General features: G+C 37.1%; 1 protein-coding gene across 1 annotated transcript in view; it reads right to left on the bottom strand.

The window, feature by feature from the left end:
* Positions 1-25845, bottom strand: part of GLT1D1 (glycosyltransferase 1 domain containing 1) — a 55255-nt gene that overhangs the window by 10556 nt on the left and 18854 nt on the right. The window contains exons 5-10 of the mRNA XM_086474338.1: positions 25315-25351; positions 24030-24086; positions 13662-13757; positions 12537-12586; positions 5404-5447; positions 3815-3935 (exon numbers count right to left, since the gene is read on the bottom strand). Coding sequence (XP_086330464.1) covers positions 3815-3935; positions 5404-5447; positions 12537-12586; positions 13662-13757; positions 24030-24086; positions 25315-25351 — 405 coding nt within the window. The remainder of the gene's footprint in view (positions 1-3814; positions 3936-5403; positions 5448-12536; positions 12587-13661; positions 13758-24029; positions 24087-25314; positions 25352-25845) is intronic.

Consider the following 25845-nt stretch of genomic DNA (forward strand, 5'->3'; position numbering starts at 1 on the left):
TTTACTATTTTGTCTTCTGGATTGTCCCTCATTTCCCTCCACCCAGCCTATGCATCTTTGTGTTGGCCCCTCTTCAATTTTATGGCTCTACAACATCCCTTCATTTTTATTTTTTTATAGTTTGCTATATCTTGTATTTCAGACTACAAGGCCTGTACTTCACATGTTGTCTAAGACTGGATTTTGCCCTAGAGCAGAACAGAGTCTAGCCATCTTCCTTCTCTATGATGATTTTTTTTTTAATTGTTTTTTTTTTGGTAAAACTATAACAATCTAATGATTTTACAACAGTGGGAATACTATTGAGAGCACAGAAAAAGTACTCCAATGAAATGGTTCTTACCAACCATATAGAGAACATAAAAAATTTTCCAGTAGTAATGCCTTTTTCACCATCACATGCCCAGGAACATGCAGAACTCCTGAGCTTTCTGAGGAAGAGATGTATTTTAAACACTTGCTATAACGCTGCTTTTCTCTTCTTCAAATGCCAAATAGAAAATAGATCAGTACGCAAAATCTCTGAGATATCAGTACTAGGTGACAAAGTAATTAGTCATGGCTTCTAGTTCTTTCACACCTTAAGGCAGGTTGAAATAAATATGATTATGTATCTCATTTATCAAATATATTTATCTCATACTAAAATACTGTTTACAGATTCATGACCTTGTTAAAATTCTGAACTGTCAAGAGAATGAAAGTTGCATTTCCAAATTTGAGCAAGATGTCATCACCAGCCTAGGACCAAAAGATTTTTATATATAGTTTTCTGCCTTATTAATTTAACAGTATCTTAACAGATGGCCCTTCCTACTGCTGGCCATCTCAAGCAGGGACTTGACTTTATTAGATTGACACTTCCTTTGAGAGAGACATTTTTACAGTAGGATATTTTATAAGCATGTCATCAAATGCCACTGTACAACTGCCTAGTAAACAGATGTACCAATACCAAAATCCTTATAACTTTAGAAGAATTCAAACAGGTCTGAGGCACTAAAAAGCACAAGCTTCAGGTAGTTTCTCAAGATATAACTGAAGACCTAATTCTGCTTGTAGCAAATCCTGACTCAGCTGGGATCGTAGCTGCTGTCTAACAATACCTGTGCCAGGTCTATTGGACTTTCCTTCCTGTAATGCAAGATTTCAGTTTGCACCTGCAATTGGTAACTCATTTGCTTGTAACCAATATGCACCTCAACTAGCACGCTCAGGCTTCTGAAAGCATGCCAGCTCTTTTTATACCCGATACATGACTTCCACGATAAACTCCAAGTTAGGAGTTAGCAGTTCAGAGATTAGGTTCTCCTTCCTCCACTATTCAACAAAGCAATATAGGACCGAGGCTGGTGGAAAGAAGTGGGTTGCACCTATGGTTATAGAGTTTCCAGGAGGAAATATTCTACTTCAGAATATTTGAAATTGCATTTTATCTTCAACACTTAATTACGCATGAACACAAACCAAACCTGACTATTAGGTTTGACATTATTCCACCAATGTAATAACAGAAGAAAGGAGAGAAGGATCTTTTTCTCTGCTTTTTATGAAAAAGTTATCATGTACAAGGAAATAGCTAACAGCCTACTATAGGTCAAGTCTTGCACGTAGAAGAGAGAATTTAATTCTTCCACTACGGTCAACTGCCAGTTTATTTTAGCATGTTTAGCTGTTAAACTCAGATTAATACTTAAAGGTAGATTAACTTTGTTTTTAGTAAAGGCAGTGTCGTCAGTAGAATTAAATGTATCAATCATAAGACTAGCCTAGGACATGATATGCACAGCTACATGTAAGATAAAAAAAGTAATACTAACTAATCTACTATATATGTATACATATATACATATAAAGATAAATTCAGCATGAAAAATTTCAAGGAATACTTCTTGATGATTCATCCTAGTGCATACTTTTTTCTGCTGTGAGAAAAACATCAAAATGGAGGAAGCTAACATTGCAGGTGTATGTAAAGACATCCTGCATAGAATGCTCTTTTGCCAGAATAGTCTTCTAATTCTTAGAGAAATAACAGAAATACAACAGGAAGTATTTACTACTCTGTCTACTAATTTTCAGTGAGAACAACAGTTGTTGGAGGGGGTTCTTTCGTTCTTTTTCTCCTTTTTTTTTTTTTTTGACAGGTCTGGGTATGAATTGGGAATAAATTACCCAACATAACTGTGTCATGGAAACTTAAAGGAACAGATTTCCTCTAGAGGTGGTATTTGGCTATTTGATAGCCCTGTTAGAACAACTGAATAGTTCAGCCACACAGAGAAGAGCTCAAATAAAAACTTTCCTTGTGGATTTAGTTTTATAATTATCAGATTCAGAACTTCTCAGAATTGCAGCTTGGAAAGAGAAGAGCAAAAATCAGTAATTCCTGAAGCAGGTTCAACGTTACCTCTGAAGTAAACTGGCATTACCTTTTGGCTTTGAGCTACCATATATTTGATAAGACACTGAACTTACAAGATTGCTCCCTCTCCTGAGAAAAGCTAAGGAAAGTGCCTCTTAACTCCTCAAACCTGATGGGAAAATTTTGGGGGAAACGATACCAATTGTCATTTCAGTCCTGAGTTTGCATAACAATTTGTATCAGGCCAAGCGCACTTGCACTTCTGTTGCAGATGCTGTGTCCCAACAGTCCTTCTGGTTTGCTTCCCCCCCTCCCTTCCCACCCCTCCCCACCCCCCAACTCACTGACACTCTCAGGAAATAAATCAGATTGATTTTTGATCAACTGTTACATGAGTATTCCTGAAGGGAACATGTAACTGGTGAGGAGGAGGTGACAGTTACTTAACTTTTACTTCTCCGAGTCACTGACTTCGTTGTGGCTGTGTACTGTGTGATACGCTCCCTTTCATCTCAACTACCGAACATACAAAATTTGTCTAGCCTGCCACACTGATAATTTTGGAAATGTCACAGTCTGTAGTAATTGTTTATAGAGTGTTGTTGCTGTGAAACAGCATCTGCTTCCACCTCTGAGCACTGGCATTTTAGAAAAGAAATACACATTTGCGACTTTAACATCATCTAACTTTCACAGTTCTTACAATGCTCACTTAGCTCGTACTTATGAGGACTTTCAGATGTGTGGAAGAAGAGCATGCCGGAAATGCAACCTCTGACTACTCATTAGAAACAGAAACAGGGGACTCATTAATACAAATCATGTAATAGTTTCTGTGATCTTCTGAGATCATCATGAACCAACATTCATCGGTCACCAGAAAAAATGGAATAGTAAAAGGCATCTGCCCAAAAACTTCCACTGTAAGTACATTTATTTTTTTCCTAGAAAGCATTTCATACTAAGGAGGGCCCTACTTTGACAGGTATGAAATAAATCTGGTTATTAATTTTCAATAGTGATGACAAAAAAACTAACTGAGCGTGTCATTCATTCATTAATCATTTCAGAATTAAATAACCAAATACAGCTCCTAGATTGCTTTTTGAAAGGATGTAAAAATAAATGAAAGTCTTTTCTAGCAACATTATAAGGAAGTGGATGTTAATCAAGGATAGTGACAACCCCAGTAAATCAGAATGATTCTTGTATCTCAGGTCTGTATTGTTAATTTAACAGGATTGATAAAATTACATTCTGTCCTTTAAAAAATAAATAGCAAAGCATAAAAAACTGTCAGTTCAAGGGAAGAACACTTGCAAAAAGAAATATTTTAGTTTTGTCTTCACTAGCTTTGAAACATATGTTGACACACATTTCCAGTGATGAAAGGCGATTTCAGATTCACTGTAACCTCACGGAAAAACCTTACCGCTAAGATGCAATTACCTCCAGAACTGCAGCAGACATCCCCTCTGAAATGGAGCTGTTCACCACAGCAAAGCACCTTTTCATAGCAGCATGAAGATCATCTTGTGGCATCTCTTGTAATAAATGTACTCCAGGTGCCCTAGAAACAAAATGACACCTCCTAAGAACGTGCTCTAACAATTCTTCCTAAAACTTAGGACAATGACGGAAGGTGGCCAGAGCAATTCCGACATGGCTCTGCTGTTAACAATCGCTTGCCCACGGGCAAGCCACTTTACCAAGTTTTGCTTGGCTTTCCATCTGTGAATGTGGTTATAAACTCAACACAGCATACACTGCTATTCGCCACCTCATTGTCTGCTGTTCTGGAGTTTCATAGTTGACCACTTCCCACCATGCTCTGTTAACCACAGCCAGCCTCATAAATGAAGGAGCTGAGTTCAATGGATAATTTGTTTAATACAGGGAGGATTGCAGAGATTTATGAAAAACACACAGTTTAATACTCAGGGAAATGAAGCACATTCATCAGAATGATAAACTGCAGGATGCTGGCTTTTCAGCTGCTGGCTTTTGGGGACGGAATGTGGTTCTGAAAGACCTCTTCTGCTTCCCCTTTTATTATAAGCACTCTTCTGTTCTGAATGGTTACATTTCTACTGTCTTCATCTTCCTCAGATTAATCAAGGTCAATCAAATCAAGGATGAAGGGTGGAAAAAATAGGGTAATTAGGTGTTCAGTCTCAGATGAAGTGAATGAGACCTTTAAGATCGGCGACCGTTTTTGAAAAGCCCCCATCTCCTCTGCTTGATGAGCCTGCTCCTACATCTTCAACCTCAACATGAGATCACTAAGACAGATGGAAACACGAGTGCATTTGACATTAAGACCAGCTCCCTGTCAAATACTTTGTTAAACATTGCTTTTCTGATTGTGCAGTAACATCCAGCTTCTGTGGAGATAAATAACTATATCAACTGGAGTATGAACACATGATTACAGGAGTCAATGAATAACCTGATAGAAAACAAAAAACCACTATCTTTTGCTCCAAAAACAGAATCACAAAATACATATTTTATGCAGATTTTATTATCAGATATTATCAATCAGAGATAACATGGTTATTCTGTTCAAGTCAGAGCATTCTAAGTTCTGCAGACACACAAAAAAATCTCATTTCTCTATCATTTATATCCTTCAACCAAGAAGCATATGAACTAGGGACAGAAAAAAAGCTATACAGGGCTATCTTGGCCATCTACTCATTTACCCATCAACGGCAAGCATGTAAAATCTTGCAGAAGCCAGGATGAAAGAATGAAAAGACCCCAAAGAATAATAAATATAAATCACACTAAATCAGATGTGATTTAACATAAAACATGAAGAGATCTACCAATTATTCTAAAATTCAAAATGTGTAGAGTACCTAGTCTGAGAATGTTACATGCCAAATAATCAGAACACATTTGTCAGCCATAGAGAGTAGTGCATGTACGTTCATTTGTATATACAAAAGAGCATTTACGCACACGATTTAAAAAGCTAGTCAGCCAACTGCTTTCATTTGGAGTAGACAGAAGGCTTAACATCAACTCCTTACCTTTTAACTTTTTCCTCAACTTCACTTGTAAAAAGGGGATCAACCTAGAAAGGAATACACACACAGAGGTATATGGCACTGCTTTAGCACTATAGCATATGTTTGAAATACTCAAAAAAGAAAAATAAATTTTAGCACATTTTTTACTAAAATATTTAAATGCATGAATGTGCTGAGCTTTAAAATCATATTACAGATCTGTACCTTGGTGGTTACATTTGACTCTTCAGACAAAGGCTCTCATGAGTGATTGACACTCAGAATACCCAGCTAGGGGGTGAGTGTGCAGTATAACAGAGCATGAACTGACTTCTCCACTCCAAACCTTTAAGCGACTCGCTCTAACGCAGCGTAGCTTTGGGCTAGTCTGAGGAGGATAGTCAGAGGAGGACGTTTCATTTCTTCTCCCCTGACATCCCTCTGGCTGCAGGTTCTAATTACAGCTGGATCTATTTAACATGAATGACTGTTTTCAGATGACTCTGCTAAGGCTAACACGATTCAAGTGACCGACTTGACAACTTACTGCCTAAGTGAGGAACAATGCCCTGATGTGCCAAGCAAGTGTCTGTCCCTTTATGTATGGAGTAAGCAATGTGAGGAAGGAAAGGAACTTCTCAGGCTTTAGTTAACCCAGGAAGCAATCCACATGTAAACTCAGGCAGATAGATGTTATGCACTGACAAAAACATTTGTTTGAAAACTAATAAACACAACATTCTAAAATATAGTCTAACACGAAGGCATGCTAGAGTTATTAAAAAGTTGTCTAAGCTGCACAATTAACTTCAGGAGGTTTATTTACAAAGCTTAACTATGTCTGCTATTTTCATTTAACATGATTAAAAGAAATAAACAGAACTTGGAAATCCTTAACTAGATGTGAAGAACAGAACAAGACTTTTTTTATTAAGGCCGACTGACTATATTAGATTAATTTATGATAGCTTGCACAGCATGCAACACTTGTAAGCACTGCGAACAACACGGCTTCATTTTTTTAATGCATGTTAATATTTTGGGTTTAGGGGTTTTTTTCCACATTATGAGATACAGAAGACTCACAAAGCATTTTAGAAAACCTGGAAAAAAGTCAGAATCTATTTTACAACTATGATTGTGTAACTTCGAACACAAGATGAATTATTTCATAAAAACAGGGCTTCATAAATCAAAAGATTCAAGTGAATCACTCTTACACTAAGGAATGAAATCCTACTGAATGCAGGAAATAAAAGCCTTGCATAACTGCTTAAGAAAGTATTTTTGGTAACAGCAGGGGGAAAAAATCAAGTGCCCTTTCCTGAAGCACTCCCCAATCCTGGCAACAGAGCATGATACAGACCCATACATTAAACCAGTATGTCATGTCACAGGTTCCTTGGATATTTCATAGTGAACGTCACAATTGCTATTTCTATATAAATATCTCTTCAGCTTTTTCCCCAAAGTACTATTTTGATGCTCATAAGAGGAACTATACTCTGTTTCCCTTAAAATCAATGGAGTACTTGCAAGTGATTTAATAAGCGGTGGGATATGGTCTTTTGATCTTCTACCTTTAGAAGGATGAGAAAAACTACAGCCTGTGACTCACAAAATTTGTAAGATACTAATTTCTATCCCATCTACCTCTATGGAAGCCAAGAAATTGCCATCTGCCTCATAAACAGAACAATCCTTTAAGCTGTACTTTTCTATTGGTAGATATTCCAAGAAGCCTGGCCTGAATATGAGAATTCAGTTAAAATATTACTTTCAGGATGGGTGTAGCAATGACTTAGAGAAGTGATCCCCCTGAGCTACATTTAGGAACTTGAGGGGGCACAGTTATCTAACCACAGGCTCAATATAACAGAAATTAGATACAACATAAGCTGTTCAGTAAGTTGGAAATGCTCTGAAAAGATGTGGATCCTTTTAAAGCCAAATGACTATGGCAGGATGCCTAGGAACTCAGCACAGTCTTGGAAAAAGCTACTGAAAAGAAAAGCAAGTTACTTCCACCCAAAATGTCTCCATGATCCGGTTCTTCTACAGGTAGAGTGTTTGTTGCCACATTTTATTTTGTTTCAGGCAAATATGATCATCAGTTACCTATCATCTATTCTATGATTCTATGATCTTTTGTTAGAAAATCATCCATCCAGAGGAAGAGCCTTCAGAGAGATGCAAATTTCATCAATTTAGCAGAGATCAGAGGAAAGCAGCTTGCGTTGTATGAATAGTTTCTATCAGAACAGATGAGATAAGATGACACATGTAAAGGGGAGTGGGCATATAGCAAGAAACCACACCTAACAGGACCAGATATGCTATTAAGGAAGTTCTACTCTGCTGACAGGGAAAGAAACATCTGAGGCATGTTTGACAGTGCAGAAAGTCACAGATCAAACGCTGCACAAAGATGAAGGTGCCTGTTAAGCACAAGGCCTATCATGATGAAAATCTAGGAAATCTTCTATAAATGCACTATATTAGACTGCTGTTGTATAACAATTAACTCAGACAGAAGCAATGGTCCAGAAACACCTTCATTATAATGCTGGGACTACCGTGGCCCTATAGACTTTATAGGGAAAACCAGGTCTTAATGCATTTAAAGTTCTGACAAGAATATCTCCCAGAGTACTAAAGAGTGAAAAGCTCTATCTGCAAGCACATCCAATATGGATAGGAAGAACTTGCTTAATTGCTCAGGTTTGTGTGGTTTTGACAGCATCACTGTGAAAGGAATTGGCTTTATGCACAGCAGCAGGTGACCCCACATTACAACTTTTATCTGATCGATTGTCGAATAGGCACAGCAAGACCAACAAGCTTCCCCTACAACTGAAAACACAACTGTTGTCTACAATGCAGCACAATTTGCCTGCAGCAAATGCACCAGAAGTAAAAGATCCTTGCGAACATACAGCCGTCCTACATCAACTTTTCCATATACTAAATGCTTGAAGAAATTCAATGTCTTCTGGCTTAACGTGTAGTTCTATTACTGCAATCTGGGACAATTAACAGCTTGTTAAAAATACAGTTTTAATTCAGCTGAAACAATTTGGCAACTAGGATCTAAATTAACAAAACCTCAGGTCTAAAAGAAAAATTCATAACCTTTTTAAGAAATAATGGAACAGCTCATTTCACCATTTCTACCAAAAGTTTCATTTTCAGGGAGTTTTTCTTGAAGAACAAATAAACAAAAGGTTAGAAGAGTTGTCAGCTTAATAGTAGCAGTAGCTCTTACCTTTTAAAAAATATCTCAGTGAGTAGGATTACTCGGGATGTAGCTGGCAGAATTTCATATTCCTCAGCAGACCAAAGAATTTGAAATTTTTATCTTTGTCTCCTTTCTGATTTTCCTAATTATTGTGCTCTAGGATACTCTGGAGCAGGTGATTAGACTTCCTTAGTTGCCTAGTTTACTTGTGTCAACAGCTGTTTCATTTTAGAACTAACCCAGAAGACATGCAGTAGGTAACAGCTATCCAGTATAAAGAGATGGGCTACATGACCCGATAGGTCCCTCCATCTGTGGAGGCAGTTATTCAACTAAAACTGTCTCAATAGGCATGAAAAGAAGTTGGACAGAGTAAAAAGACCTCTCAATGAAAAACAGTATCATTACAAACACAGCAATGTTCTATACTGTCTGCAAGAACCGTTAAGAATGATGCCGAGAGTACAAAGTGGGCTTCAAGAGGTTACCCAACAGCTGAACATGAGTTTTGTGGCTTTAACTTTTTTATTTCATAAGATTCTATTCTTAGAATATAGAGCTGATGAATATTAGCTATTGTTTCAAATTCCATTCTAGAAACCAACAAAAGGAAACCTGGGAGAGGAGATAAATGCTAAAAATTTTACATTATATAGGACCCAATCCTGCAACATGACTTAGATTGCATCATTTGAGACAATCATGCACAGCAAATGCAGGGAAAATGTTATAATCTTACAGAAACAAAGCAGAAAATAGTGTGTGGGCCTTTGTTCTTTATATTCTTAATCAATATAACCTTAATGGATGTTTTTTTAATATTCACAATAAACATGACTTGCTTCACAGATAATGGCACTGATTTTCTTGAGATTTTGTGGTTTGAGAAGTAACACGAATAAGAAAAGTACAGCTAAATACCAATAGAGCTGAGATTTATTTTCATTCTTTAGCAAATTTTTAGTTCTATGGGAGAAATATCTTTTTAAATTTTTTAAGGAGGTTCAGTCCTTGGTCCTGCCTATGCACTGCCACAGGGTTATTTCTGGTAGCTTACTGTAAAGACATTAGCTTACGAAAAAGCGAAGCGAATTTAAAAAGATGACTAAAATGTTTAAAATCCTCACTGGAGGCAGCAAGTGCATCTTGATTCTAAAGCATAGCTTCATTATACCTGCTCTAGATTTGCCTTCCACACCAGTTCACTTCCAAATCATTTTGTGTATTAGCATGGAAAAAAATGCAGGTAAAATAATAATGGAAAAACAGCTTTTAAAAATAAAATCCTATGTCCCAAAATTTAAAAAGAACAAAACTGAGTGAGGAAACAGAAAAATAGTTCTTCTTTGCCCATTCAGATTCAATTTATCTTCTTATAAAACAGACTACCTGCAAGTTTTCAGGCTCATGTGCAGATGAATCAGAGATGAGAGTTATACAGGGACATGAACACATTACCCAGATGAAACAGCGAAGCTTTTAGTACCCTTTTAGCATCAGTAAGAGTTTGTTTCACATGACACAGCTGCCTACTCACACCTTTTCCACTGGTTAGATTAAGGCTAGCGGCTGCCTTTTCAAGACTTCTGCTGTTACGGATATACATGTAGCACAACTCATTTCTTTCTCAAAAGCCCTGCAATTAGTTTTGTTAGTTTAGCGTAAAGTATGTTCCCTTGGCATAGGCAACACACTAGAAGCAGAAGAAGCAGGACAGTCTCCCTGCAGCTCCACCTGGTCCCTGTGCAGGGCTTGTGGGAATGAATCTCATTTTGCACAGAACTGGGAGAAGCACTTTGGTGGCTCAAAGGCATCTTTTCCCCTCTCCCTCAGCAATTTACAGTGCATCACTACTGTTGAGGGTCTGGCCCACAGCAAATACTGTGACAGCAAATATTTAGGTTGGGTATGAGTTAGACTGAGATTTGGGAAATACTTGTCTTTCTCTTACTGTTCTGAAAATAATAATGCATTCTATAGTTTTGCACTTCTTCAGCACTGTACATAACAGAAATCAAAAGAACTTTTACGCGTCCATGGCTGGTTCCTTTCTAAAGGCCTCAGTCTCTTCAGGTGAAATCAGACAGATCTCAAAGTGGAAATAACTGGAAACAATGGTGGATACTCAAACACCAAGTATTAAGAGACCATTAGAAAAGAAAGGACTGGCAGAAAATTTATGCAACCCTTTACTCCCTTTTAAGTATTCAGAACAGACTCAGACTGGCTAAAGTCATGCCTGCTTTCCTCTTCAGAGAAGTTCAGTCTTGTTACTTCCTCAAAAATCATGCTACGTGATTTAAAAATGTTGGGGTAGAGTTGGGAGGATTCAATAGTTTTTCTTGTTTATCTTGATGCTTCATAAGCCCACCTTTGCAAACCTTTCTCTCCACAGCTAAAAGAAGATTACTTCATAATAATGACTGTGATAGTTTTGACTTTAAACTCTTGCAGGAGCTGGTGCTTCATGAAAAGCAAACCATTGCTGGGAAACTCATGACCACATTTTGAGACAGCAACCCAACTGTATGTTTTACTTAAAGAGATTTAGCATCACAGAAGAGCTGCCATTTAACTGATTGACCCTGTTGTGAAAAGAGAGAATTAGAAGTTGTAACTTTCAAATTTGTTAAACAGGATCTTTATGACTTAGGGGGAAAAAACGAAATCTCTCATCAATATTGTCCAGCACTTTTACTAAAATACATATTATTCATTTGTCAGGAATGATACCAACTCTAAGCTTAATCTGAGATGGGAGCATATAAGAATAACTCAGTTCCTGATTTTATTTATTTTCATCAACCCCACCTTCCCTCTCAGGTATCTGTATCCCAGGCTTCAGTGCACTCAGATTCTAAATGGGAAAGAGACCACCAATTTTATTTGTCAGCTCAAGCTCTGTCCTTGCTGTCTGGTGTCAGACAGAAACATAACATCATTTTGCACCTGCTGACAACTGTTAATTGGGTAGGAATTGAGACTACCAGAAATGGCATCAAAATCTAAATGGAATGGAACAAAGATGCAATCCTCCACATGAACAAAAGATGTAAGAACAGGGATAATGAGCAACTGATATCACCTCCACAGTATTAAAAAGCCTGCTAAAAAAATTCTTCTAGATGGCAACTGTTGCCTTTCAAAATATTTGAAATTTAGAAATTGCTCATATTGCAATAGGCATTTCTAATATTTTATTTGCAAGTGTTCACATTTTTAGCACTTTCTGATTCTCTAAAAAATTTTGTACTATCCCATAGGTATAAAAAAAGAAGCTAATATTAGAATCCAAATATTTTGATACTTTTTATCTTTAAAAGTTCTTTCTGTAGTCAAATGAAACACTAAATGTTTTGTTCTAAAAGACATAATAGATCAATAGTGTTATCAAGTCATGTGCTTGAGCTAGACATAAAATTACAATAATCCGGCGGCAAATGCCCTGTATAAAACTAGCCCAAGCCTTCTAAACAAAAGAATCAATACATGCAAAAAAAAAATCTACAGCTGCTGTAAACTATTTTAGCGTTATTGGTAACGGTTTGCATCAATAAAACCCTAACTGAATAAAGCTGGGCTACCTCAGTGCATATCCTGTTAGAAAAACCCTCTTAGCTGCTTTCCCGTTCGCAATGCAAAGCAGAGCACATGCTGAGCGAGGAAGCCTTTTAGCTGACAGCAGAACTCTGAACTTTGGAAGTCCGAGCACTGGAATCACTTCCACTTCCATGGTGTAGACCTGTTGTGAACAGCCTTTACAAGTGCTAGGTTTCTACCTTCTCATCTCTGTAAGAATCAGGAGTCCTCTGACTTAGGTTCAGTTTGGAAAGAATTATTGCAGTATCTCAGATGCGAGCAAACAGAAGTATTTAGGAAAAAACATACAAATAAAATAAAAATTACAACAACTTACTGCAGGTCCAATTATGCCCAGATGGACACTGGGATCCTTTCTGTGCCAATCTAAAACAGAAGAAGAACATCTTTTTTATTAATCAAAAGTATTAATTTTTAATTTAATTTAATTTAATTCTTTCTCTGAAATCAATGTAAATAGCTGCATGAATAAAGAATTAGGTAAATATTGTATTACTACTTAAAAGACTGAATGTGTATCAGATTTCACGCTCAGCCCTCACATTACTCCTCAGAATTCAAATAATTAGCATATCTGAAAGTTAGCATTTAGCATTTCTGCTTCATGCAATCTCTTATGATTCAAGGGTTATTTAACTAAGCTCAGATACTAATTTTGAATCATCTCAAGAGAATAATGCTCTATATAATGCAGTGACTCTGGCCACTAAGACATAATTATTTGAATTTCTTCCTGTGTAAAGGAACATATGGAAGCAACTGCAACCATTACAGTTAAAACTCAGTTATATGCATAAGAGAAATCAGCTGCTCTTTCAATACCAGAGTAGGACGAAACCAGTTACTTGACCTTAAGAAACTACATTTGTTATTCAGTGTCACAAGGTGGTAAAGGCTTATAAAAATAAGCTGAGTAGTGGAGGCTAAATTTCCAACTTGGAATACCTGTACCTTTTACAGACACAAACAGAACCTGGTGAAACATTCACCTACTTGACTACGAGAAAACTTCAGCCTAGTTTGCAGTGTTGAACCATAATGATGGGTGGTGGAATTTGCTTGTAACTTCAATGACATTAATTATCACACATGCAAATCAGTGTAACAGTCACAGGACAGTAAGATAAAAAAGTTATTTTGAAGTAGGTGAATTCTTCTTTTGTCTTTCATTAATATTGCAGTACGTAACAGCAAAACAGTTTTCCCAGCAAGTAAAATCATCAAATATTGCTTTGATTTTAATGCTCTGTTATTCCCAGCAGGCTAGAAAAGACGCAGTACAGAAATGCATTGAACAGATCAATGGTTACGTGAGCATTTCTTTTTTTAAATGTAAATATATTATGAAGTTCCTGCAATGAATAAAACAGCTTATGCCAAACTTATAAACACTAAAAGAAATGCATCTGAATCCAAGAGTATTCAAATAGCAGGTACCTACCTGAAAATACATCTACTAAATACAGAGGGTCTTTGACTCTTCGAAGTCCGCATATCAGAAGAAACACATGTAAACTGCCTGCATCTGTAGGAATGTCTGTAACAAATAATTTTAAAAGTCTGAATGCAGATAAAAAAGCTGAACGCTCCACATTGTTTCATGAATGAGCACAGACGGTGGTAAAAGCAGTAATAGGGGGGATTCTGAAAAAAAATTCATTATTGTTCCCTCTGTTTCTTGCTCTGGCATCAATCCTCAAATTAACTCGGTGGAGAACTTAATCATGCACACCACTTTACAGGGCACAGGAGTTTATTTCCAGACGTAGTGAATGTGCAAGATTTGGAGAAAAAGCTGGTGGCTGGTATTCTAGGACATCAGAACCCAGTTTTGACCAGGCAACTCTACAAATCAGTGTGTTTCTCAATATTTCTACCCATAAGAAGAATAAATTTCCATCCATATAATAACTCAACACCTATTTCAGGGATATTGTGAGGCTTAGTTAATCAATGGCTGTAGGGATTAGAGCTCTTGATCTGACACTTTTTGTTATAAAAGATCAGGTAAATGTCCCATAGTTATCTACCTCTAATATGCCAGCACTGCTACAGAATAATTAACTAGAAGTTAAATTATTGCAAAGCATTTATTTTAATCTTATTGCTAAGAAATAGAAATGAAAAATAATTTGGGAAAAAGTCTCAACATGGGAGTTTTTAACACTGAAAATTTCTCTTGCAAATACACAGCAACAACTCACAAATACAATTTTGTAGGCTATATTAGAAAAAGAAGAACTGATGTATGATTTTTAAGTTGCCATTGGCTCTATGACAGCACAATTAATTCAGAACATACTTCTGGAGAAGGGTCACTATGTGATGAACTTTGGTAAAATGTGTTTATGATAAAACAACATAATTCACAAATTGCTGAATGAACACACATAACAACAACATAATTTAATAAACACTAGAGAGGTTGAAATGTTCATGTTTGATTTACTGTACTGAACAAACCACTTTGCTGTCCTTCAGTTCACCTATTTATTGAGCTCATGGCAAGGATGGATGACATGTATTACCTAACACTAGGCAGTTCAACAAGGAGCATCCAACTGCCGCTCTTCAGCAGCAGGCTGTTTGCGGGACACCAGGTCCCACACTGGGGCTCTGCCACATAGCTACGAGGAGGGTAATGCTGCCTGGTCAGAGCGACTGTGGGATTTATGATTAGCAGAGGAAGGCAGCAGGACAGTTACGGTGGCACGGTGATCTGCTGCTGCTGAATGCTGCAGAGCTCCCTTCTCCAAGGCCTCCTCCTCCCTTCCCCTGCCACTCTCCACCAGTTGCAGGAACAACTCAGCTGCTTATATGGCACCACTGAATCCCTGCAACTTATACTTTAAGATCACCCAAACTTGGTATCAGCTTAAGATTCCTCACCATGTGGTATAACATAACTGCAGTCTGCTCCAGGCCCTGGATGAAATACGCCAGGTATGTCTGCCCTCATGTCAAGGAACTGGATTAACGTAAGCACTGCATCAAACCTCTACTTTGTGAGAGGGGGAGAATCAAAGGAGTGGTGATTCCCAACATACTCAAGTGCTATTGCTTTTAGAATTAAAATCCAGTTCAGGGACTTTTAAACACTCCCTGTCACAGAGTTCATTATTGAGTCTGTTTCATTTAACTTAAACAGCTTGAGCTGTCAAGAGTGGCTGCAGCAGACACAGTAAGTAATATTTTACTGGTTATCGGACCAAGAAATAATTTGTAATTTATAATACACAAACATTTGGATTGAGAAAGCCATTCTTCTGGTGCAATGGGCCATTAATATTGCTTGTTTTTAAGACATGCAGCAGTGGTTTCAATTCATGACGTAAACTCACCCAAAACAAATTACTAGAAAGTATCAGCAAAATTCAGATTGCATTTTAACTATCCATATGGCACACACACTCATTTTAAATTAGGAACTCCCACCTAGTGATGTTCAGCACTGGCTGTTTCGGAACAAACTTAAAGTTAGAGCTGAAAGCTCAGTCAGACAGTAGTGGGAAATCAGGACTCCCTGTTCTCACGTAGAGACTATAGAATTATTGCGCTCTTGATGTACCCTAATCCACATTAATTGTGCTTGAAAGAACTGCTTCTTTTTATCTCTTGAACATCTTTTTGTTTCTATCTTACAGCTTTCAGTCTATTCATTTTATGAGATAAGGTTTTAAAGTGCTCTGACAATGAAAAGCCCTAACAGCCCAACGCTGTGCAGTCCTGACTGCAATTCTGCTCCCTGTACGAAAACCTTAAGCAGAGAGAGAACCAAGAAACTGGCCCCACAGACAGTAATTGTACTTGTAATTTGGATTTTGCCATTCAGCTCCTGTGGCATTTAAAGGTTCCCAAGAACCTCATCAATAACAGTCTATTTCCCTAGTGAAATTACCTAAAATAATATTTATTAATGAAAATAGCCTACTTGTGTGACCTTTATTATTTTGAAAAGACCATTCACAAGCTTGAACTCTCACTGCAGAATATCGCTTTCATGAAACTTTACAAAGCCCTACCTTTCTACCATGAAATTTTATGCACTTTTCTCTCAAATAGCAGATATTTGGTACACTGAACTATAGACTGGATCCTACAAGGCATTTCTAAAAACTGACATAGAAGGGCTAGTCAAAAAAGAATTTGCCTCTGCCATTCAATTTAGTGAAGTGAAAACCAGTTGTAGTTTTATTTTAGTGTATACTGTAGATCTTAGTCATCATCTAATTCATTTTTACCGGCAGACTTTCCCCACTCAATCCACTTAGAAGCACATAAAGACATTCCTGAGAAGATTGCATTACCAGCACGTCACTGACACTGTTTAGTGCTGGGAGTTTACTCATTCTCTGTCTACTTAAGATCAAACTTCAGCAGCACTTATGTATCTCGTTAGCTTTCTGCTCATTCACTGAAAATGGTTAAATTCACACATCAAGATGATGCCTGCATCAGTGTTTTCCCATCTGTTACTTTCTCAAGCCTTGCTAGCACCTCTGCTGTGAAAAGGAAAAAAAAAAAAAGTAGCCAGTTGTACAAGGAGACAATCATTTTAGTATGCTTTGTCCTCACAAGAACACTGAAAAGGGCAACATATTAAAAGAATAACTGCAATATCTGCCTTTACCAGCTACAGCCATCAACTGGGTGAAAACTGGTATTTGAAAGAACACATTTTTTCTTTTTCCTTGAGTTTAAACAAGACTTTGAGCATGTGAATTTTTGCTAGGATTCTGCCTTTCTGAGATAGGCTACTTAATCTGTAATGAGGTACTACTGCCTCCTGTGATTCAGTTCTGAAATGAAGATACAGCAATATGGCACAGTCAACTCATTTGCTCTTTTGATACATTCACTGTGTCACTATCTTGCCTGAATGACATGCAAACACCCAAATCACAAAAAAAATGCTTGTGTCTGTTTCTCCCTGTGTCTGTTAGTGTTACAAAAGCAAAGATTTGAAACAGCACACTGTGTTTCATCATCTCTTAGCTCATGCATCCTACTGTTTGCTTCAAAATGAAAATACGAAACGGAAAGATTTGTACATAATCACTGGCAATTAAAAGAAAAAAAAAAAAGACTGCATGGTACATTTTCCGGCCATCCCTCAGAATCACTATACAGTAAATGCAAGTCAAGTCTGGCCACTGTAATCAATGTCTCCTTCGGTGTCAAAAATAACGGTTTAATGTCAGTAAGGGATGCTCCTTTAAACATGCTTTATCAGTATTTGTGGCTGTAGTCTGATTTGTTACATTGGCTTTATCTATAAAAAAACAGCTGCACATGGGCCACAGCCAGGCTTGAGCCTGCTTAGCAGGTCACTTGTTTAGCAAGATGTGAGAAGTCAAAACAAGAACAGTGATTGATAGGAATACGAAAATTCATTCCTCCCATCAGCCTGATGGTATGCTGTCCTGATATGCCACACAGGACTGTGGCGACAGTAACAAATGAACTGCAGGTGACGTGAAATGAGACAGACACAGTGGAAGACTAAGACTGACACGGAACTCCCAGAGCCATGCAACTCCTTTTTCATGATGGAGCAGAGGTGGTTTTATGCTGCTCAAAATTGAAACACAGCAGTGTAGCATTAGCACTTAAAATCTCAGAGTCGAATTGCATGATCAAAAGGGTATCCAGCTGCTCTGCCAGTGTATTTGTTGATAGTATTGGAACCTGGCACAAAATATATTGGCTAATAAATGAAATGTGATTAATAGTCAGGATTCACGTTCTCCTGCTGGCTGTGACGCTGAGTCATGGCACGGCCTAGAGAAAGTTTGTCAAATCTAGCTTAACCATCCAGATTTACCCACACATCTGCAAGCAGGTTTAACAATTGCTTGACATGAAGCATGGCAGTGGGTTTAACTGCTGGTAAATTGTTTTGAGGTCTTCAGTTGTAATATAGAATGAGAGAGTGGACTTTATTAAAAGTGGAAAACATTTTCATAATGCTACATCAGAAATAGTTAGTTTATTACTTAAGATTCCATTGGCTCCTACTTTCTTCCTAACCTAAAACTGTATACCTGTTTGACACATCAACTATTTTACTGTTATGACACACTACGATAGTTTACACTTTGGTCTTTATAAAGATTTGTACTTAGATGCCAGAATAGCAAAACACGAACACAGATAGCTAACACAAAAGCCTAAATATTTTCTGAAGCATTAGTAAGGATGTTGTTTTTCTAAGAAAGGCAAGAATAAGTGGACAGTGTTATGTAAACAGATTTTGAAAGAGCAGATTCATTTAACTCCATCCCTCTAGGTACTATAAGGAAAAAAATGTAGTAATCATAGATGTACAGTAAAAATAAATATATTACTGCAAATCTTTAATCTTACTGAAAAGCTGCAGGCCTCTAAGTGAAAGAGTAATATCAAGCACTAGCTTGCTGAGAGGTAGTCTGAGAACATCTTAAGTGAGCAATTCTCTCACTGCTTGCTCAAATAAAGAAAATAAAAGTATTTTTCTTATTTAAAAATATTCACTGTGCTTTCATGCGGTGTTTTTGAAACCTCTTAGAGAGGACAAAAATATAAAAAGGAAAAATGTGATTTTTCTTTCAAAGTTACTATTTTGGATCTGAACAAACAACTTCACAAAGCCAAAGATCTTAAAACGTGTTCATTCCTTTACAGCTTAAAATGCAATTTGTACTAGAGGTTAAGTATATTTTATCAATATATAGGACTTATAGGACTATAGGTTATATTTTTATATACACATACATAAAACGTGTATTATAACAACAATGGACTTATGGGTTGTAATTTAGAATACAAAGCTTGCTCAGTAACAGAAAAAAACAGTCTGCAGTCAAAACATTTCTTATTATGTCAGGGATGATCAAAGATTTTAAGATTAATTTTCCAACCCCTGCTTTCAAGTTCACTGTTATGTTCTATGGACCTTTAGAGAACAATACCAAGTCCATAATATTTGGGCTTAGTCATCCATTTTTGGTTTTGTTCAGAAACAAAATCTAAGCCATGACAAGATGGTGAGGGTGAATCATAGAATCACAGAACAGTTTCGATTGGAATAGACCTTCAAGATCATTGAGTCCACCTTTGTCCTAGCTCTACCAACACCACTAAACCATGTCCCTAAGTACAACACCTACCCATCTCTTAAACACCTCCAGGGATGGTGACTCCACCACCTCCCTGTGCAGGCTGTTCCAATGCCTGACAACCCTTTCAGTAAACAAATTCTTCCTAATATCCAGCCTGAACCTCCCCTGGTGCAGCTTAAGGCCACTTCCCCTTGTTCTATCGCTTGTTACTAGGGAGAAGAGACCAACCCCTGCCCCGCTACAACCTCCTTTCAGGTGGTTGTAGAGAGTGATAAGGTCTCCCCTCAGCCTCCTCTTCTCCAGGCTGAACACCCCCAGATCCCTCAGCCATTCCTCATAGGAGACACGCTCCAAGTCCTGTACTAGCTTGGCAGCCCACCTCTGTACCCTCTCCAGCACCTCAATGTCCTTCTTGTAGAGAGAGGCCCAAAACTGGCCACAGCACTCGAGGTGCGACCTCACCAAAGCCGAGCACAGGGGAATGATCACCTCCCTGCTCCTGCTGACAACGCTATTTCTGACACAGGACAGGATGCCATTGGCCTTCTTGGCCACCTGGGCACACTGCTGGCTCATGTTCAGCCGGCTGTCACTCCCAGGTCCCTCTCTGCCTGGCAGCTCTCCAGCCACTCCTCCCCAATAACCTTCCTCATTTTCCTTTCTGTTCACTATGAACCACAGCGGGTCTTCGACTCCTCTTGAAAATCGTCTGTCATCTCCTATGCATCTGAAAGTATTAACTGATCTCCTAGAAAGGGTTTATTGCTGATATTTCAGTCTTTAAGATGGTTATTTTATTTTCTTGAGTTTGAAACATGGATAAATTTGTCCAATTCTGGCATGTTATTTTTGACACGCTAAATCTTTCAATTCGTAGTTACTCTTCATGTTCATCTCCCCACACACAGCAGAAATACCATACATTAGCACTTGTAGTCTCTTGGCACAAGAGTTTGATTCTGTCTCTCTTTCACAAGTCAACTATTAAAAACAAGCTGCTCAGACCAGACAAGTTTTCCAGCTTGTTTGACACAGCAGTGTCCTACTGCAGGACAGCTTCAACATGCTGTCTTACTTTATACCGACTCTGAAGATTATTTAATTGAAGTCACTGATGACACAAAACTTCAACAATTATTCGCTCAGTTAGGTCTTACTTCATCAATGTACTTAACCACCTGCATATCTCAAATATTTCTTAATGTTTTATGGAGTTGAGTTTTTATTTTACAAAGCGACTTGTTTCTCAGAAATATGGGGAAGTGGAAGTAATAACTATATCCAAATTGTTTATACTGCTATTCACATTCAACAGTGAATAATTGCTAGAGTTGCTGATACGTTTGTGAAGACAACAGAAGTTAAATGAACCTGTTAACTTCCAGGGGCAGGCTACTTATTCAGAAAAATGAGACTGCAAAATTCTCCAGCAATCCTTTTTTCCCCTCTTTCTCATTATTTCTTTACCTTTTTTATCTATTTCTATCATTATAGACAACAAAAAAGCTCTATGCTTTCAGATCTGTTGGGGAACACAGTTTACTGCTGCTAACATATCATTATTTCTATGGTCAGCTATATATCTGCACAAACTTTTACTATTTAATTTTTCTTATGTGGGTCTTCTTTTCCAGCATAGCTTTAGGAAAATATAATGCCTCTGTAAAACCCTGTCTGTGGCATGACAGGTTATGTAAACTTTTCAAGCTCTGAAAACAGCCGTCCCATGAAGCAGAAATTACCTGAGAGCACAAAAAGCAAGCTACAAAAGTATATTGCATATTTTATTTGACAGTGCAATAAGCATCTGATCCTATGACTCTATGTCACCTTCCAGGAAACCAGTTTTTAGTCTTATCTGCTGGGCAAACGAGCTTTCTCAGTTCATTAGTATAGACTTTGTTAGTTATCTACATCTTCTAACCACATCATGTCTAAGTGTTTATTAGGGTTTACATCTTACAAGCTTCAGCCACATTCCACTGAAATCAAAAGGAGCCTTTCATCACGGTATGATGACATCAAGCCTGTCTGTGATCTGAGCTAGCTATGCTCCATCCTTGAGCTAAGTTGTTAGAGAAGATCAGTCTCAGTTTTCACATTTAGACTGTCTTGTCATTTTCTGTCAATCAATTTACAGCAAAACCCGGAATTTCCATTGTCTCTCACAAGTCTATAGAAAGGCAGCTAAAATTGCTAACAAAACTGATTATCCTGTATATAGATTCCTGTATTATAAGGTCAGAGAAAAACATTTTGATCATCTAGTGCGACCTCCAGACTGACACAGGCTGTAATACTTCCCTAAATAGTCTGAGTTCCTAAATATACGGAAAACATTGTCTTCTTGAAGCCTGTGTTCAAATCTGCACTTGGTTCAGCTTTTTGGTTTGACTACTCTTGCTTGCAGTCTTTCATCCCCATAAGACAAACTCTGTGAAGCTGACTGTAACCAGAATGCAAATTAACTTTAAAAGCTCTTCTTTATTGTAGATTTAGCCAATAAATGTTTTAACAGCCAGACACTGAAAATACTGCAGCTAGGAGCTAGCACACTAACACTACACAAACATCACCTCTGCAACTCTCAAGTCTGCTGCTGAGACTATGAAAAAAATACTAATCCCATGATTATTGTACTGAGATTGTATTGCACCCACAATAACAACAACAAAAAACCTTTCACAGCACTGCTTCAGTTTGTATCAGACAATTGCTATTTGTTAGCGACCCAAACTACCAAATGAAATGTACAAAAATCTGGGATTCCTTAGCTTTTGGTTTAGTACCATTCACATTCGGAGGCTGGGGGAAGGCTCCCACAGTAAAAATGTATTTGACGCATTCTGCCACTCAAAACTACCACTAAATTCTTTTTGAAGCCATTACACTGATTTAAAGAGACTATTTATGTACTGGTGTTATATTTAACACGAATCAAGTGTTAAGGCTTTTCTGTGAAAAAAAAATCAGTAGAAAGAATATTCATAAGAAGAGAAGTCTGTTCTATGAAAAAAGTTGAAATATTCTGAAGAGACTATTTCATTTTAAAGAATAACTTGACAATGTATGGCCTGATCACCAAGGATGTTTAACACCGATGCCTCTAATGTATTATAATTTGCATTGTAGGGCATGTGCTGTTTCTTTATATTCAATCCTGGGATACTGCAACAGATACAGGCAAGAGTAATCTGGAGAAATATTTCCCACAAAGATCATTAAATGTCTTTAGATATGGAATAGAACTACTTGAAAAAAAGTCTTCAAAACAGAAAAAAAAATCATAAATGCCGTGAGGTGAACGAGACTGGACAGCTTGATCTGCATAAAAGCTAGAGATCTTTTCAAGTGCACTTCATTGTGCAAGCCTACACTACCAAAATCATATTCTTCTGAGCAAAAACGCCTCGTATTTTTGATAGTTTTCTACTGATTGCTCCAAGTTCAGTAGAATTTTAAACACTTTCAAACAGCAAATCCCCAGTGGGAACTCCTAATTAGTCTGTGGACAGTGCAAAAGCACAGTCAAAAAATGTGCCTCCATGTGCAGTATTAAAAGATGTGGAAATTGGAGGCTGCCACCGGAGATGGACATAGAGACAGGACTGATAAGATAAATGAGATGAAACAGTCATAAAAAATATGACTGACAATACTGAATAATCTGATGCCAGTTCTCAAGTTATTATTTAAGAGGCACAGATGTTAAAGTCACATTTTAGTTTGCTTTTCATGAACATTATGAATTATTTTGCACTTTTGCATTAGTACACATTAGGCAAAAAACTGTCTCTAATATATTAGATGAAAAGCACTTCAGGGGGAGCTTCCTCCTCCTCAATCTGTTGACTGCTCTTTTAATCATAAAATGGTTGGACACGAGATCCAATCAACGCTAAGGCTGTGCTAGCAAGTGACAAATCATTTGACTTCAGAAAATTGTTAATCTTAGTGGCACTGTGCTTGTGTGCCATGATTTACTGAGAACAAAATAACCTCACAATGCTCAATTTAAAATTGGACACTGGTTTTGAATAATGGCACACATTTACTGATGTGATAAAGCAATTTACTAGTGAGAATTCATTTGTAACAGAGGGAATAGCTGTACTATCAGAGATCAGTTTGATAAATATAATACTGAAATATTTTTACCACAGTAAAATGCCTACAAATTACGCTCTCAGGGAAAGGCAGCTGGAGGAGTTAAAGCATTGCCAAGATCAGGTGACTTTAAATTAAGTCATCTGCCTTACACGCCATTACTTTGGTGAAAACAGAGACAGGCTCTAGATCAAGACCAAATAATACAACATCAACATGTATTTCCTTCTTCACCTCACCTGCTCTTCTGCAAAAGACATCCACAGTTTCTATCACACAGCTGTAAAGAACGGAATGCTCAGGTATTGCTGCCAAAGTCTACCTTACCTTCTAAGGGACACGGACCCATATGTCATGACCTTTTTATCTTTTGGTGCTATTCAGCCCTGGGCAGACCAGCAATCTGGAGGCAGTCTGGGTAGTTTACTAACCAGACTAATCTGATCGATGTTCTGCCTGAATCTAGTATTAGAGGCTTTAATTTTTCATACCATTAAGTCATTTTATTACATAAGCAGTTAACCTTCACATTCTAAATTTCTTTCACCATTGACATCTACTAAGAATAAATGTAGCGAATACAGAAAAAAAATGAGTTTTACCTGCGTTTTGTAGAAATCTATACCAGTCAAATGTTCCACTGGGTGTAGTCTTAATTCCTGTGTTGAAAAAACAGAAATACAACATGTTGGATAGGTCTCTGGGTGGCTGAACTACGGTTTTTGAAGTCTTGCCCTAAGAGAACAGCATTTCTGTCAAGCACACTGAATTTCGTACACAGCTGTTCCCATCTCAAGCCTTTCTTAACCCAACAATGTCTGCACAATCCTTCCATACTCATCAGACTGAAATTCAATTGAAAATTTTGCACAATCACAGAGTGTATGAACTTCTTTAGCAACCCAGAGAATTAAGCTCACTTACCTGGTACTAAATTTGGCCTTTTAAAATCTACATAAAAGATAGGATTATCTGAGGGAGTGTATTATTCCAAAACAGATACAGGTTAGCTGAGACTCAAGTCCTTAACATAAGGCAATGAAAATAAATTAAATTTATATAAAAACTTAACATCAATCTAAACTGAATATTAATTTCTTTGTTTTGCCTTATGTTAAAGATTAATTATTTTACTAATGAATCTATCCTATTAATTTAATCTTTTAGTTAACTATTAACTCACAAGACTAAATATGAGCTAAACAGACCTCATAATGAGTTATTCCAACATAACAGTTTTGAAAATAATTTCATTTTCTTGAAAGTGACGTACACAAAATGGAATTAGTTTTGGAATCTGTAGAAAGTTATTTTTAGATAAATAAAATCAGGAGCTTAAGTAATCACATCTAAAATGCTGAGGCTGAATGTTCCCTAGACTACTCACTTAGGTAATATACTTTGGATTCGATACTTGTTGGGTGTCATTATGCTGGAATTCGGAGTTTCAGAGAACAATCATTCAGCATCAAGACTTCCACATGCTCCATGAAAGGTTGGTGTTACCTTAAGTGTTACGTTATCTTTCAGATTCCTACTGTAAGGCATCTGGGAAATCTTTTTTTTAAAGGTTTAGACTTTTAAAAGTTTTTAAAACATTTGAAATAACCTTTTTTTAAACGTTTAAAAAGTTTTAAAAAATTAGAATGTGAAGGCTAACTGATTATGTAATAAAATTAGTTGAAAATTTAGACTGAGAGACTGAAATACAGCATCAATAAATGCCAATGGCAAAAAGCTCAACTTCAGTGGAGCCAGGGCTTCAAAACCTATACCCATTTCAGCAAAATATTTCTGGGGCAAAGAAGGTAGACACATAAACATACAAGTACTAAGTACATGATTCAAATAAATTAAATGCTTTAGTCAATATTTCAAAACTCTCACCTTGAGTTTGGACATATATTTTCTTCCTAGCATCTGGCTTTAAAGAGGAGAAGAAAAGTAACTTTCACAGTTCACCATAAAAGATCTGTTTAATCTTCAAAAACACCCAACCAGTATGACTACATATACTATGAACATTTACAGTATCAATGAATCAATTTTGCAATTAACATAATTACCAAGTTAGTAGAAACATATTTTTCGGTTTATCTCTATATCTTTTCTCATAATCATTAACTTGCTTATTGCATAGAACATTAAAATATTTCCCTAGAATAGAAAGATTTTCAACTGCAGAACAGACCTAGTTCCCAAAAAATGTTAGTCTTGAAAGAAAAATTATAGCTGGTTTCAAACCCACAGTCTACATTTATCCATAATAGAATTTTTAAGCACATCGGGCATGAAACAAACTCCATTTACCTCTAACCTTTTCAAAAATGGCTGTCAAATATATGTAGACTTGTCTATACAGGAAAACTGGCCAGTAGTAGTTATTGCAGAATATTCCCAAATAAAAATTGCATAAGA

This window comes from Leptosomus discolor, chromosome 16, assembly GCF_034619465.1.
Source record: "Leptosomus discolor isolate bLepDis1 chromosome 16, bLepDis1.hap2, whole genome shotgun sequence".
Taxonomy (NCBI): domain Eukaryota; kingdom Metazoa; phylum Chordata; class Aves; order Leptosomiformes; family Leptosomidae; genus Leptosomus; species Leptosomus discolor.